General features: G+C 42.8%; 1 protein-coding gene across 4 annotated transcripts in view; it reads right to left on the reverse strand.

Annotated features, from left to right (window-relative positions):
• Window positions 1–12,141, reverse strand: part of PBK (PDZ binding kinase) — a 52,883-nt gene that overhangs the window by 14,935 nt on the left and 25,807 nt on the right. For all 4 annotated transcript variants that reach the window (XM_032265412.1, XM_032265411.1, XM_032265414.1 and 1 more), the window contains exon 3: window positions 2,327–2,420. In XM_032265412.1, the coding sequence (XP_032121303.1) occupies window positions 2,327–2,420 (94 nt within the window). The remainder of the gene's footprint in view (window positions 1–2,326; window positions 2,421–12,141) is intronic.

The following is a 12,141-nucleotide window of genomic DNA, read 5'->3' on the forward strand; positions in this document are numbered from 1 at the left end:
AAAAAAAAAAAAAAAAAAAAAAAGAACTGCTAGTTTGTTCTGCAAAACTATGTAAGGCTGCTTACCTTTTCTTATCAGTAACTGCTAAAATCTGTGACTTCTATCACCACCCAGACAATGTGTAAACAAATGTATATCTTGACTTCTGTAAACCACTGAGGTAACAAACCGAATGACAAAAGTCCCCTAGACCTTGGAATGTCCGGAGACCCCCCGCCCTTATCTCCACCCAGGAGGTGAATCACAGAATCCCCTAGCCCTTGGAATGTCCGAAACCTTTTCATCCCCATCCCCGCTCTTCACCCCCACTCCCAAGGTGGTTTTTCGGGTATAAAAAGTCGTGGCACCCTCCTTTTGACACCACAGGTTGGAGAGACGTGAGTCCTCTGTGGTCGCCGGCATAATAAATGACCCTGCAATCTGGCATACTGTTGTCTTGGTGCTAACTTTCTACGCTCCGGCCATTACAACAGTAATAAAGTGTGTTCCTCCGATCCCCTGAGTGCCGCTTGGGTTTCTTGTCAGGTAAGATTTTCCACAACACAAGTAACATTTTTGAAAATGTAAAATCTCAAAAAATATATCTTCTGTGCCCCAATTCATGGGGAGCTACCAGATGCCTTACATGAAACAGGATGTAAACCAATTAATAATAAGATACAGAAAAACACAGGATCTAATTCAGCAGAGAAGCACAGGAAATTTGCAGGTTATGGATAAAAGAAATCTCAGGTTGGCAGTGCTGAATCTGGAGGAGTGGTAGGGTCAGGGAGGCATTGCTGTTTTTCAAGATCAGCTATTTGAAGCTTTTTGACTAAACCACATATAGTGTAACTTTGTTAAAAACACTTTACATTTAAAAACATTTTTTTTAAGAGGGGAAAGTAATTAGCTATAAACCTGTTAATTTTTTCTTTCAAAATAACTTAGCAGTCAACACTAACAAAAATAGAAAACAAATTAATACCATACAAACATACAAATGAAGTATTTAAACTGCAAAAATGCTTCAGGAATATTCATTGTATATAATTACTAAATTTTTTTTTTTTTTTTGGAGATGGAGTGTCTGTCACCAGGCTGGATCACTGCAACCTCTGCCTCCCAGGTTCAAGTGATTCTCCTGCCTCAGCCTCCCAACTAGCTGGGACTATACGCACGTGCCATCACACTCAGCTAATTTTTTTGTATTTTTAGTAGGGACAAGGTTTCACCATGTTGGCCAAGATGATCTTGATCTCCTGACTTCATGATCTGCCCGCCTTGGCCTCCCAAAGTGCTGGGATTACAGGTGTGAGCCACCACGCCTGGCTACTAAATTGTTCTTAATTAGCCTCTTATTAAAGAAAGCATTTCTATCTGCAAACAATGTAAACCTAGATGAAGCTAAGACACAGAGGTACACAGGGTTGCACTAGCCAAGCCGATTCCAAGAACGCATCAAGGAATATATATTGACTTAGTTGTCTACCACTTCATAAACATGAAACTAGGTACAGAATAACGATTAAAAGTAATTTTGGGCTGGGCATGGTGGCTCACACCTGTAATCTCCGCACTTTGGGAGGCCGAGGCAGGCAGATCACATGAGGCAAGGAGTTCGAGACCAGCCTGGCCAACATGGTGAAACCCGGTCTCTCCTAAAAATACAAAAATTAGCTGGGCGTGATGGTGCACACCTGTAATCCCAGTTACTCAGCAGCCTGAGGCAGGAGAATCGCTTGAACCTGGGAGGTCTTGCGTGCCACTGCACTTCAGCATGTGGAACAGAGTGAGACTCTGTTTCAAAAAAATACATGCAAAAAGGTAATTAAAAAAACACTTTGTTGACAGCTATATTAGCTACTGGCACCATACTTGTTCAATTATTTCATTTTTCTTTTAACACAATATTCCTACTTTAAAATCATGTATTTATGTTTACTTAATGTCATAAGAAATAAAAACCTTTTACTTCTTTTAGAAGAAAATATCTTAGGAGGGCAACGCTGCAGAAGAAGAGATAGCAGTCACTGACATCACCCAAAACTGGCTTCCTCTTTGAGGTTTTCTCATGAATCTAGTTTAATTACCACAAAGGAACCCTTTCCCCTGCCACTTCCCCTTCCTGTGGAAGCCAAGGAAAAATTATAAAGTAAATGACTTCCCCTTTCATCATCAGAAGGAAGCTAGGAGAAAAGCAGAGGCAGAGCTACTGGCAAAGTTATAAAAGGGTCTAGGGATTGAAATGCAGTTGTCAGCGAGGATCAGGAACACACACCAAATCTCCAAGTACAGTAAAATTATATTTCCATGCAAAAAGGTTAATCTGAAATCTTATGCCTACCTTTTCATTAGGTAAACATTTACCCCAGTACCAAAGCCAAGCTTCTGCATAAACGGAGAGGCCGGGATATTTATAGTTGGAGTTGAACATAATACTAAACGTCAGAGAAATAAAAAACAACATTAGGATTTGAAAAGACCTCTACAAAAGCATCTTAACATTCTAAGTATACCACTGCCAAAAGTATTATTGACATAGTCTTTCTGGAGAGCAATCTGACATCTACTCTAATTTTAAATGGGTGTACCTGTGGGAATAGATGACCAGGGCAGACCTGTGTTATTTACAGTTCAATGATTACAAGCTTGCTCTCCTTTAATTCACTGAGATTTGTGCCACGGATCATATCCAAACTATGGTGCAGTAACATAAAAGCAGAGATCAAGCGGTAACAGGAGGCCTATGGTAAAGACCATCTGAGAGCGTCTGTAACAGCGGAACACTGTGATGTGGCTGCAGAGCAGAAAAAACTGCTTTGGTCCCACAGCGTTTCCCAACATAGAGTTTGTGTGAGGATCTCCTAAAGGGAGCTTATGCAAAACACTCTGGGAAGTAATGCAACCTTTGCTCATAAGACTCGGGAGGTCTGCGCAGATGGGTGCTGGTAGGCCAGAAGGCCTTACAGGGCACAGAGACACCAGAATGCCACAGGCTCTGCCTATGGTATCAGAATATGGAGCAATTCCGATTGCTCTGTGTCCACAACGGTCGGGAGATAAAAGCCCCTTGATGCATTTTGTGTGTGGTCGACCTTATGGCACCTTATCCCTATACCTGTTGCCAAAGCACCTGGTTGGACAATGGGTGGTAAAATCTCAGTGTCCTTAGTCTGCTCTTGGATGTGGCAGATACATCCTCTTCCCCCCCAACTCCATCTTCCTCCTCAACCCCCCTCCCCACAGCCTGCAAGATTAACAAGATAATACACCTTAAAAGCACTTGGAGCCCAAAGCTCAAGGCCAAGGCTGATCACCCTGCGAGAGTGCACTGGACCCCTGGACCCATGCTTTAAAATTCTATTCTTGTGTCTTTGTCTTTCTTTTCTCACTCCCTGGTTATGGCCAGGACGTGGGGCACCCATGCGCAGGGTTGGGCTGGTTCCCAACATATACCCTTTGACCAAGTTTGTGGAGTTTTCTCCTACAGTAACACTGAAGCAGAGAGTTGGAAAATGGCCTGTTTTTGTAGGCCTTCAAGCTAAGAACTGCTTTCACATTTTTAAAGCATTGTTAAAAGATAAATGGGTTGGATGTGGTGGCTCATGCCTATAATCTCAACACTTTTGGAGTCTGAGGCAGGAGGATCACTTCAGCCCAGCAGTATGAGACCACCTTGGGCAATATAGAGAGAGTCCATCTCTACAATTTCTTTTTTTTTCTTTTTTGAGACGGAGTTTCACTCTTGTTACCCAGGCTGGAGTGCAATGGCGCGATCTCGGCTCACCGCAACCTCCGCCTCCTGGGTTCAGGCAATTCTCCTGCCTCAGCCTCCTGAGTAGCTGGGATTACAGGCACGCGCCATCATGCCTAGCTAATGTTTTGTATTTTTAGTAGAGATGGGGTTTCACCATGTTGACCAGGATGGTCTCAATCTCTTGACCTCGTGATCCACCCGCCTCGGCCTCCCAAAGTGCTGGGATTACAGGCTTGAGCCACTGCGCCCAGCTACAATTTCTTTTTAATTAGTCAGGCATGGTGGCACACGCCTGTGGTCTCAGCTACTTGGGAGAATCGCTTGAGCCTAGGAGGTTAAGGGTGTAGTGAGCCGTGTTCATGCCATTGTATTCCAGCCAGGGTGACAGAGCAAGACCAAATCTTAAAAAAAAAAAAAAAAAAAAAATGGAGTTCTGCTTCTGCACATGAAAAAGTAACTACTCTTGGACAATTAACCGCTCCTGGAGTTACCAGCTCTCCATGAACTAGAAAACCAGACAAAATGTAACTGCTTTCAAACATCTAACAACAGGCAGAGCAGCACTGTGATCCCTGAGAGAAGAGAAATGAGATGAGCCCTATCACTACCCTAATTTACTGCTTGAAGGCAGTTTCCAGACTGCAGGACAAAGGTTAACATAATCCAGCAGTCCTGTCACATTAAGGAGACAGAGATCACAGGTCAAGAAGGACTAGGTGGCTAGAATTTGTGGAGCAGAGAACTAAAGAGAAGAGGGCTCCAAAAAGAGAGAGCACTCCAAAGATCTGAAAGGTCTCTGTTTCAGTGTTTCGACAAGTACTTATCAGCACATAACAATGGGTGGATGCCCCAACGCTGGGAAAGCACCTGAGGAAATCAACTGGCTCAACAATTACCAGAGATCATACAGGTCTAGGAACACTTCATGTAACCATGAGCCAGGGAGTGACAACCCTGTAACACACAGTAGAGTCCTCTAAAGGGTCACAACTAGATAGTACAGCTAAATTTTAGCTCAAGATAAAAGTTCCTAACAACACTTAAAAGCCAGTCTCAAAAGGAGCAAGCTAATGTCCAGGTAACTTAACCTCAGACCATAACTAAATCAAACACTCTTTAAAGGAATAACAAAATCCAGCATTAGACAATGCAAAATATCTACCACCCAATCAAAAAGTACTTAGCATGAGAGCAGCAAGAAATATGACCCATACAAAGAGAAAAATAAATCAATAGAAACATACCATAAGATGACAGGGGGACAGGCGTGGTGGCTCACACCTGTATTGGGAGGCCAAGGCAGGCAGATCACTTGAAGCCAGAAGTTCGGGATGACCAGCCTGGCCTACATGGCGAACCCCATCTCTACTAAAACTACAAAAAGTAGCTGGGCATGGTGGCATGCACTTGTAATCCCAGCTACTCCAGAGGCTGAGGCAGGAGAATTGTTTGAACCCGGGAGGTGGAGGTTACAGTGAGCTAGCACCAATGCACTCCAGCCTGGATGAAAAAGCAAGATTCTGTCTCAAGAAAATAATTTAAAAAAAAAAAAAAAAAAAAAATGACAGGGATGGCAAAATTAGCAGATAAGAACCTTAAGACAAATCTTAAAAGTATGCTCAATGAGGCTGGGCGCGGTGGCTCAAGCCTGTAATCCCAGCACTTGGGGAGGCTGAGGCGGGTGGATCACGAGGTCAAGAGATCGAGACCATCCTGGTCAACATGGTGAAACCCCGTCTCTACTAAAAATACAAAAAATTAGCTGGGCATGGTGGTGCGTGCCTGTAATCCCAGCTACTCAGGAGGCTGAGGCAGGAGAATTGCCTGAACCCAGGAGGCGGAGGTTGCGGTGAGCCGAGATCGCGCCATTGCACTCCAGCCTGGGTAACATGAGTGAAACTCCGTCTCAAAAAAAATATATATGCTCAATGATATATAGGAAAGTCTGACCATAAGGGAAAAAAAGATAAAGTAGAACCTTAGAAATGAAAAATACAATGGATAAGAAAAACATCATCTTTTAAGACAGAGCAACAAAAACTATTAAAAATGAAGTAAAGAGAGAAAAAGATTAGAAGAAAATCATCCATTACTTATGGGACAATAGCAAAGCAGCAGATTTACATCCAACAATATACAATTCCATTGGGTATAAATGGTCTAAACAGAGCTGTCCAATACATCATGATGCCATGTGGAAATCTGTGCTGTCCAGTAAGTTAAGTCAGTTGCTACTGAGCAATTTAAATGTGGCTAGTACAACTGAGGAACTCAATTTGTAATTTTATTTAATTCTACTTAATTTGTATCCAAAACCTTAAATAGCCACATGTGGCCAATGGCAAAACAGTCCAATTAAAGGCAGTTGAAGTTGTCAGAATGGATATAAACAAGACATGCCATTTATAATAAACTCAATTTAAATATAAAGACACAAATAGGGCAAGGGTAAAAGGTTGAAATACAACATTAAAACACAAATCAAAATAAATGTGGAGTGGCTCCATTACTATCACATAAAGTGGACTTCAGAACAAAGAGTACCACTGAGGATTAAGAAGGGCATTTCATAATAGTTAAGCTATAAATTCACCAAAAGCAATAATCATCCTAGGCCAGGCACTTGTAATCCCAACACTTGGGGATCTGATTTGAGGTTTATGTATCTTGCCGAATGCTGCATGCACTTTAAAGGGGGGTCAAGGTGGGTGGATTGGGTGGACCACTTGAGGCCAAGAGTTTTGACCAGCCTGGCCAACATGGCGAAAACCCGTCTCTATTAAAAATACAAAAATTAGCCGGCCATGGTGATGCATGCCTGTAACCCCAGCTATTTCAAAGGCCAAGGCACCAGAATCACTTAAGCCCAGTAGGTGGAGGTTGCAGCGACACGAGATCACACTGTTGCACTCCACGGTGGGCGACAGAGGGAAACTCAGACTCAAAAAAAAAAAAGAAAGAGTTTCGGGGGGGGGTAGTTCAAAGATGGCCGACTAGGAACAGCTCAGGATTGCAGCTCCCAGTGAAAGCGCAGAGGGTGAGTGGACACCGCATTTCCAGACGGATTTTTATTGCCCACAGACCAGGAGATTCCCAGGCGATTCCCAGGCGGAGGAGCCCCACGGGTCGCCAGCGTGGCTGTTTTGGCCAGCACGGCTGCTTTGCCAGCACCCTGGCAGGGCAGTTCTCCATACAAAATACACTGGTCCGGGTGCCCTCTTAGCTGGCAATTGGAGCCCTGGGAAGGCAGATCGCCCATTCATCTTATTTAAAAGGGTACTGAAACAGGGAGCCAGGCCAGGAGACTCCTGGGCAAAAAAACCACCAGGAATCTCAGCACTGCTGTTTCAGCCGGCGAATGAGTCGCCACATGGGAAATCACACAGATCCTAGCGCCTTTTCAATAGACGGCCGGAACACCTGGGAGAGAGTCAACTGTTCAACAACAAACAAACAAAAAAAAACTCGGAGTCAGGGAGCTAGGTGATCAGGCTGGGCTGGTCCCACTCCCCCACAAAAAAAAAAAAAAAAAAAAAAAAGTAATTGAAAACGCTGTGGGTTGAGAGTTTCACAGCAAGCACAGCTGAACCCGGGACAATCCAGCTCTGTGGGGGAGGGGTGTCTGCCATTACTGAGACACTCCACCAATATAGAGGCAGCCCTCCTTTGCTGAGGCAACCTGCCATTACAGAGAGAGTCCGCCACTACAGAGGCGGGCCACCATTGCCGAGGCAGTTCTAACTACACCCATATAAACAGGACTACAGGGAAGATCACAGGGAAGCTGGGCGGAGCTCTGCAGGCAGGCAGTGACTAGGCTGCCTCCTCGCTGGGCAGGGCAGCCCTGAAAAAACCAAAAAAAGGCAGCAGCACAATGGAAACTCATAAATAAAGCCCTAACTCCCTGGGACAGAGCACCTGGGGGGGAAAAAAAAAGGTGGGGGGGGGGGGAAGTTTATGAGTTCTGCTGCAGCAGACCTAAACGTACCTGCCCAGCAACTCCGAATGAACAATGGAGCTCACAGCTCAGCACTTGAGCTCCAATAAAGGACAGACTGTCTCCTCAGGCAGCTCCCTGACCCCTGTATATCCAGAGTCACCTCATAAAGGAGAACAGACTGACATTTGGCAGGTATCCTTCTGGGACAAAGATAGCAGAAGAAGAAACTGGTAGCAACCCTTACTGTTCTGCAGCTGCTGCAAGTGATCCCCAGGCAAGCAGGGCCTGGAGTGGACCTCAGCAGTCCTACAGCAGAGGGGCCAGACTGTGAGATGGAAAACTAAGAAACAGAAATAACTTCATCATCCACAAACTGGAAGTTCACTCAGAGACCCAATCTGAAAGTCAGCAACTACAAAGACAACAGGTGGATAAATCCACAAAGATGGGAAGAAACCAGTGCAAAAAGGATGAAAACACCCGAAACCAGAACACCTCTCCTCCTACAAGGGATCACAAACTCCTCACCAGCAAGGGAACAAGGCTGGATGGAGAATGAGCGTGATGAAATGACAGAATCTGACTTCAGAAGGTGGGTACTAAGAAACTTCTGTGAACTAATAGAACATGTTCTAACCCAATGCAAAGAAACTAAGAACCTTCAAAAAAGATTTGACGAAATGCTAACGAGAATGGACAACACAGAGAGGAATATAAGTGAATTGATGGAGCTGAAAAACACAACACAAGAACTTTGCGAAGCATGCCCAAGTTTCAACAGCCGAATTGGCCAAGCAGTAGAAAGGATATCAGAGGTCGAAGATCAACTCAATCAAATAAAACGAGAAGGCAAGAATAGAGAAAAAAGGGTAAAAAGGAATGAACAAAGTCTCCAAGAAATGTAGGACTATGTGAAAAGACCTAATCTACGTTTGATAGGTGTACCTGAATGTGACGAAGAGAATGAATCCAAGCTGGAAAATACTCTTCAGGATAGTATCCAGGAAAACTTCCCCAATCTAGCAAGGCAGGCCAATATTCAAGTCCAGGAAATACAGAGAACACCACAAAGACATTCCTCAACAACCCCAAGGCACATAATCGTCAGATTCACCAGGGTTGAAATGAAGGAGAAAATACTAAGGGCGGCCAGAAAGAAAGGTCAGGTTAGCCACAAAGGGCAGCCCATCAAGACTCACAGTAGATCTCTCAGCAGAAACCCTACAAGCCAGAAGAGAGTGGGGGCCAATATTCAACATCCTTAAAGAAAAGACCTTTCAACCCAGAATCTCCTATCCAGCCAAACTAAGCTTCATAAGTGAAGGAAAAATAAAATATTTTGTGAACAGGCAAGTACTCAGAGATTTCATCACCACCAGGCCTGCTTTACAAGAGCTCCTGAAAGAGGCTCTACACATATAAAGGAACAACCAGTACCAGCCACTTCAAAAACATACCAAATGGTAAAGAGCATCCACACAATCAAGAATCTGTAACAACTAAAGGGCAAAAGAGTCTGCTAACATCAAAATGGCAGTATCAAATTCACACATAGCAATATTAACCCTAAATGTAAATGGACTACATGCCCCAATCAAAAGACACAGACTGGCAAATTGGATAAAAAGCCAAAACCCATCGGTGTGCTGTATCCAGGAAAGCCATCTCATGTGCAAGGATACACAAAGGCTCAAAATAAAGGGATGGAGGAAGATTTACCAAGCAAATGGAGAGCAAAAAAAAGAAGGAGTTGCAATTCTCGTCTCTGATAAAATAGACTTTAAAGCAACAAAGATCAAAAGAGACAAAGAAGGACGTTACATAATGGTAAAAGGATCAATGCAACAAGAAGAGCTAACAATCCTAAATATATATGCACCCAATACAGGAGCACCCAGATACATAAGGCAAGTTCTTAATGACTTACAAAGAGACTTAGACTCCCACACAATAATAGTGGGAGACTTTAACACCCCATTGTCAATATTAGACAGATCAACCAGACAGAAAATTAACAAGGATATCCAGGACTTGAACTCAGACCTGGACCAAGCAAACCTAATAGACATTTACACAACTCTCCACCCCAAATCCACAGAATATACATTCTTCTCAGCACCACATCACACCTACTCTAAAATTGACCACATAATTGGAAGTAAATCACTCCTCAGCAAATGCAAAAGAACGGAAATCATAACAGTCTCTCAGACCACAGTGCAATCGAGTTAGAACTCAGAATGCAGAAACTAACTCAAAACCGCACAGCTTCATGGAAACTGAACACTGGCTCTTGAATGCTGACTGCATAAACAATGAAATGAAGGCAGAAATAAAGATGTTCTTTGAAACCAACGAGAATGAAGACACAACATACCAGAATCTCTGGGACACATTTAAAGCAGTCTCTAGAGGAAAATATATAGCAATAAGTGCCCACATGAGAAGAAAGGAGAGATCAAAAATTGACACCCTATCGTCAAAACTGAAAGAGCTAGAGGAGCAAGATCAAAAAAACTCAAAGTCTAGCAGAAGACAAGAAATAGCTAAGATCAGAGCAGAACTGAAGGAGATAGAGACACAAAAAACCCTTCAAAAAAAAAAAAAAAAAATCAATAAATCCAGGAGCTGGTTTTTCTAAAAGATCAACAAAATAGACCACTAGCCAGATTAATAAAAAAGAAAAGAGAGAATAACCAAATAGATGCAATAAAAAACGATAAAGGGGATATCACCACAGATTTCACAGAAATTCAAACCATCATCAGAGATTATTACAAACAACTCTATGCACATAAACTAGTAAACCTGAAAGAAATGGATAAATTCCTGGACACTTGCCTCCTCTGAAGCCTAAACCAGGAAGAAGTCGAAACCCTGAATAGACCAATAACAAGGGCTGAAGTTGAGGCAGCAATTAAGAGCCTATCACCCAAAAAAAGCCCAGGTCCAGATGGGTTCACAACCAAATTCTACCGGACATTCAAAGAGGAGCTGGTACCATTCCTTCTGAAACTATTCCAAATAATCCAAAAAGAGGGAATCCTTCCCAAATAGTTTTATGAGAGCAACATCATCTTGATACCAAAACCCGGCAGAGACTCAACAAGAGAAGAAAACTTCAGGCCAATATCCATGATGAACACAGATGCAAAATTCTTCAATAAAATACTGGCAAGCCATTGCAACAGCACATCAAAAAGCTTATCCACCATGATCAAGCAGGCTTCATCCCAGGGACGCAAGGCTGGTTCAACATATGCAAGTCTATAAATGTAATTCATCACATAAACAGAACCAAAGACAAAAACCACATAATTATCTCAATTGATGCAGAGAAGGCCTTTGACAAAATTCAGCAGCCCTTTATGCTAAAAACCCTCAATAAACTAGGTATTGACGGAACGTATCTCAAAATTATAAAAGCTATTTATGACAAACCCACAGCCAATATCATACTGAATGGGCAAAAACTGGAAGCATTCCCTTTGAAATGTGGCACTAGACAAGGATGTCCTCTCTCACCACTCCCTTTCAATATAATACTGGAAGTTCTAGCCAGAGCAATCAGGTAAGAGAAAGAAATAAAGGGTATTCAAATAGGAAAGGAGGAAGTCAAATTGTCTCTATTTGCAGATGACATGATTGTATATCTAGAAGACCCCATCGTCTCAGCCCCAAATCTCCTGAAGCTGATAAGCAACTTGAGCAAAGTCTCAGGATACGAAATCAATGTGCAAAAATCACAAGCATTCCTATACACCAATAACAGACTTAAAGAGAGCCAAATCAAGAACAAACTGCCACTCACAATTGCTACAAAGAGAATAAAATACCTAGGAATACAACTAAGAAGGAACGTAAAGGGCCTCTTCAAGGAGAACTACAAGCCAGTGCTCAACGAAATAAGAGAGGACACAAACAGATGGAGAAACATTCCATGTTCATGGTTAGGAAGAATCGATATCGTGAAAATGGCCATACTGCCCAAAGTAATTTACAGATTCGCTATCCCCATCAAGCTACCAATGACCTTCTTCACAGAACTAGAAAAAACCACCTTAAACTTCATATGGAACCAAAAGAGAGCCCGCATAGCCAAGTCAATTCTAAGCAAAAAGAACAAGCAGGAGGCATCACACTACTGGACTTCAAACTATACTACAAGGCAACAATAATCACAACAGCATGGTACTGGTACCAAAACAGAGATATAGACCAATGGAACAGAACAGAGCCCTCGGAGGCAACACAACACATCTACAACCATCCGATCTTTGACAAACCTGACAAAAACAAGCAATGGGGAAAGGATTCCCTGTTTAATAAATGCTGTTGGGAAAACTGGCTAGCCATGTGCAGAAAGCAGAAACTGGATTCCTTCCTGACACCTTACACTAAAATTAACTCCAGATGTATTAAAAACTTAAACATAAGACCTAGCACCATAAAAACCCTAGAA

Source organism: Sapajus apella, unplaced genomic scaffold, assembly GCF_009761245.1.
Source record: "Sapajus apella isolate SASKATOON/1434 unplaced genomic scaffold, GSC_monkey_1.0 scaffold150, whole genome shotgun sequence".
NCBI classification, from domain to species: Eukaryota; Metazoa; Chordata; class Mammalia; order Primates; family Cebidae; genus Sapajus; species Sapajus apella.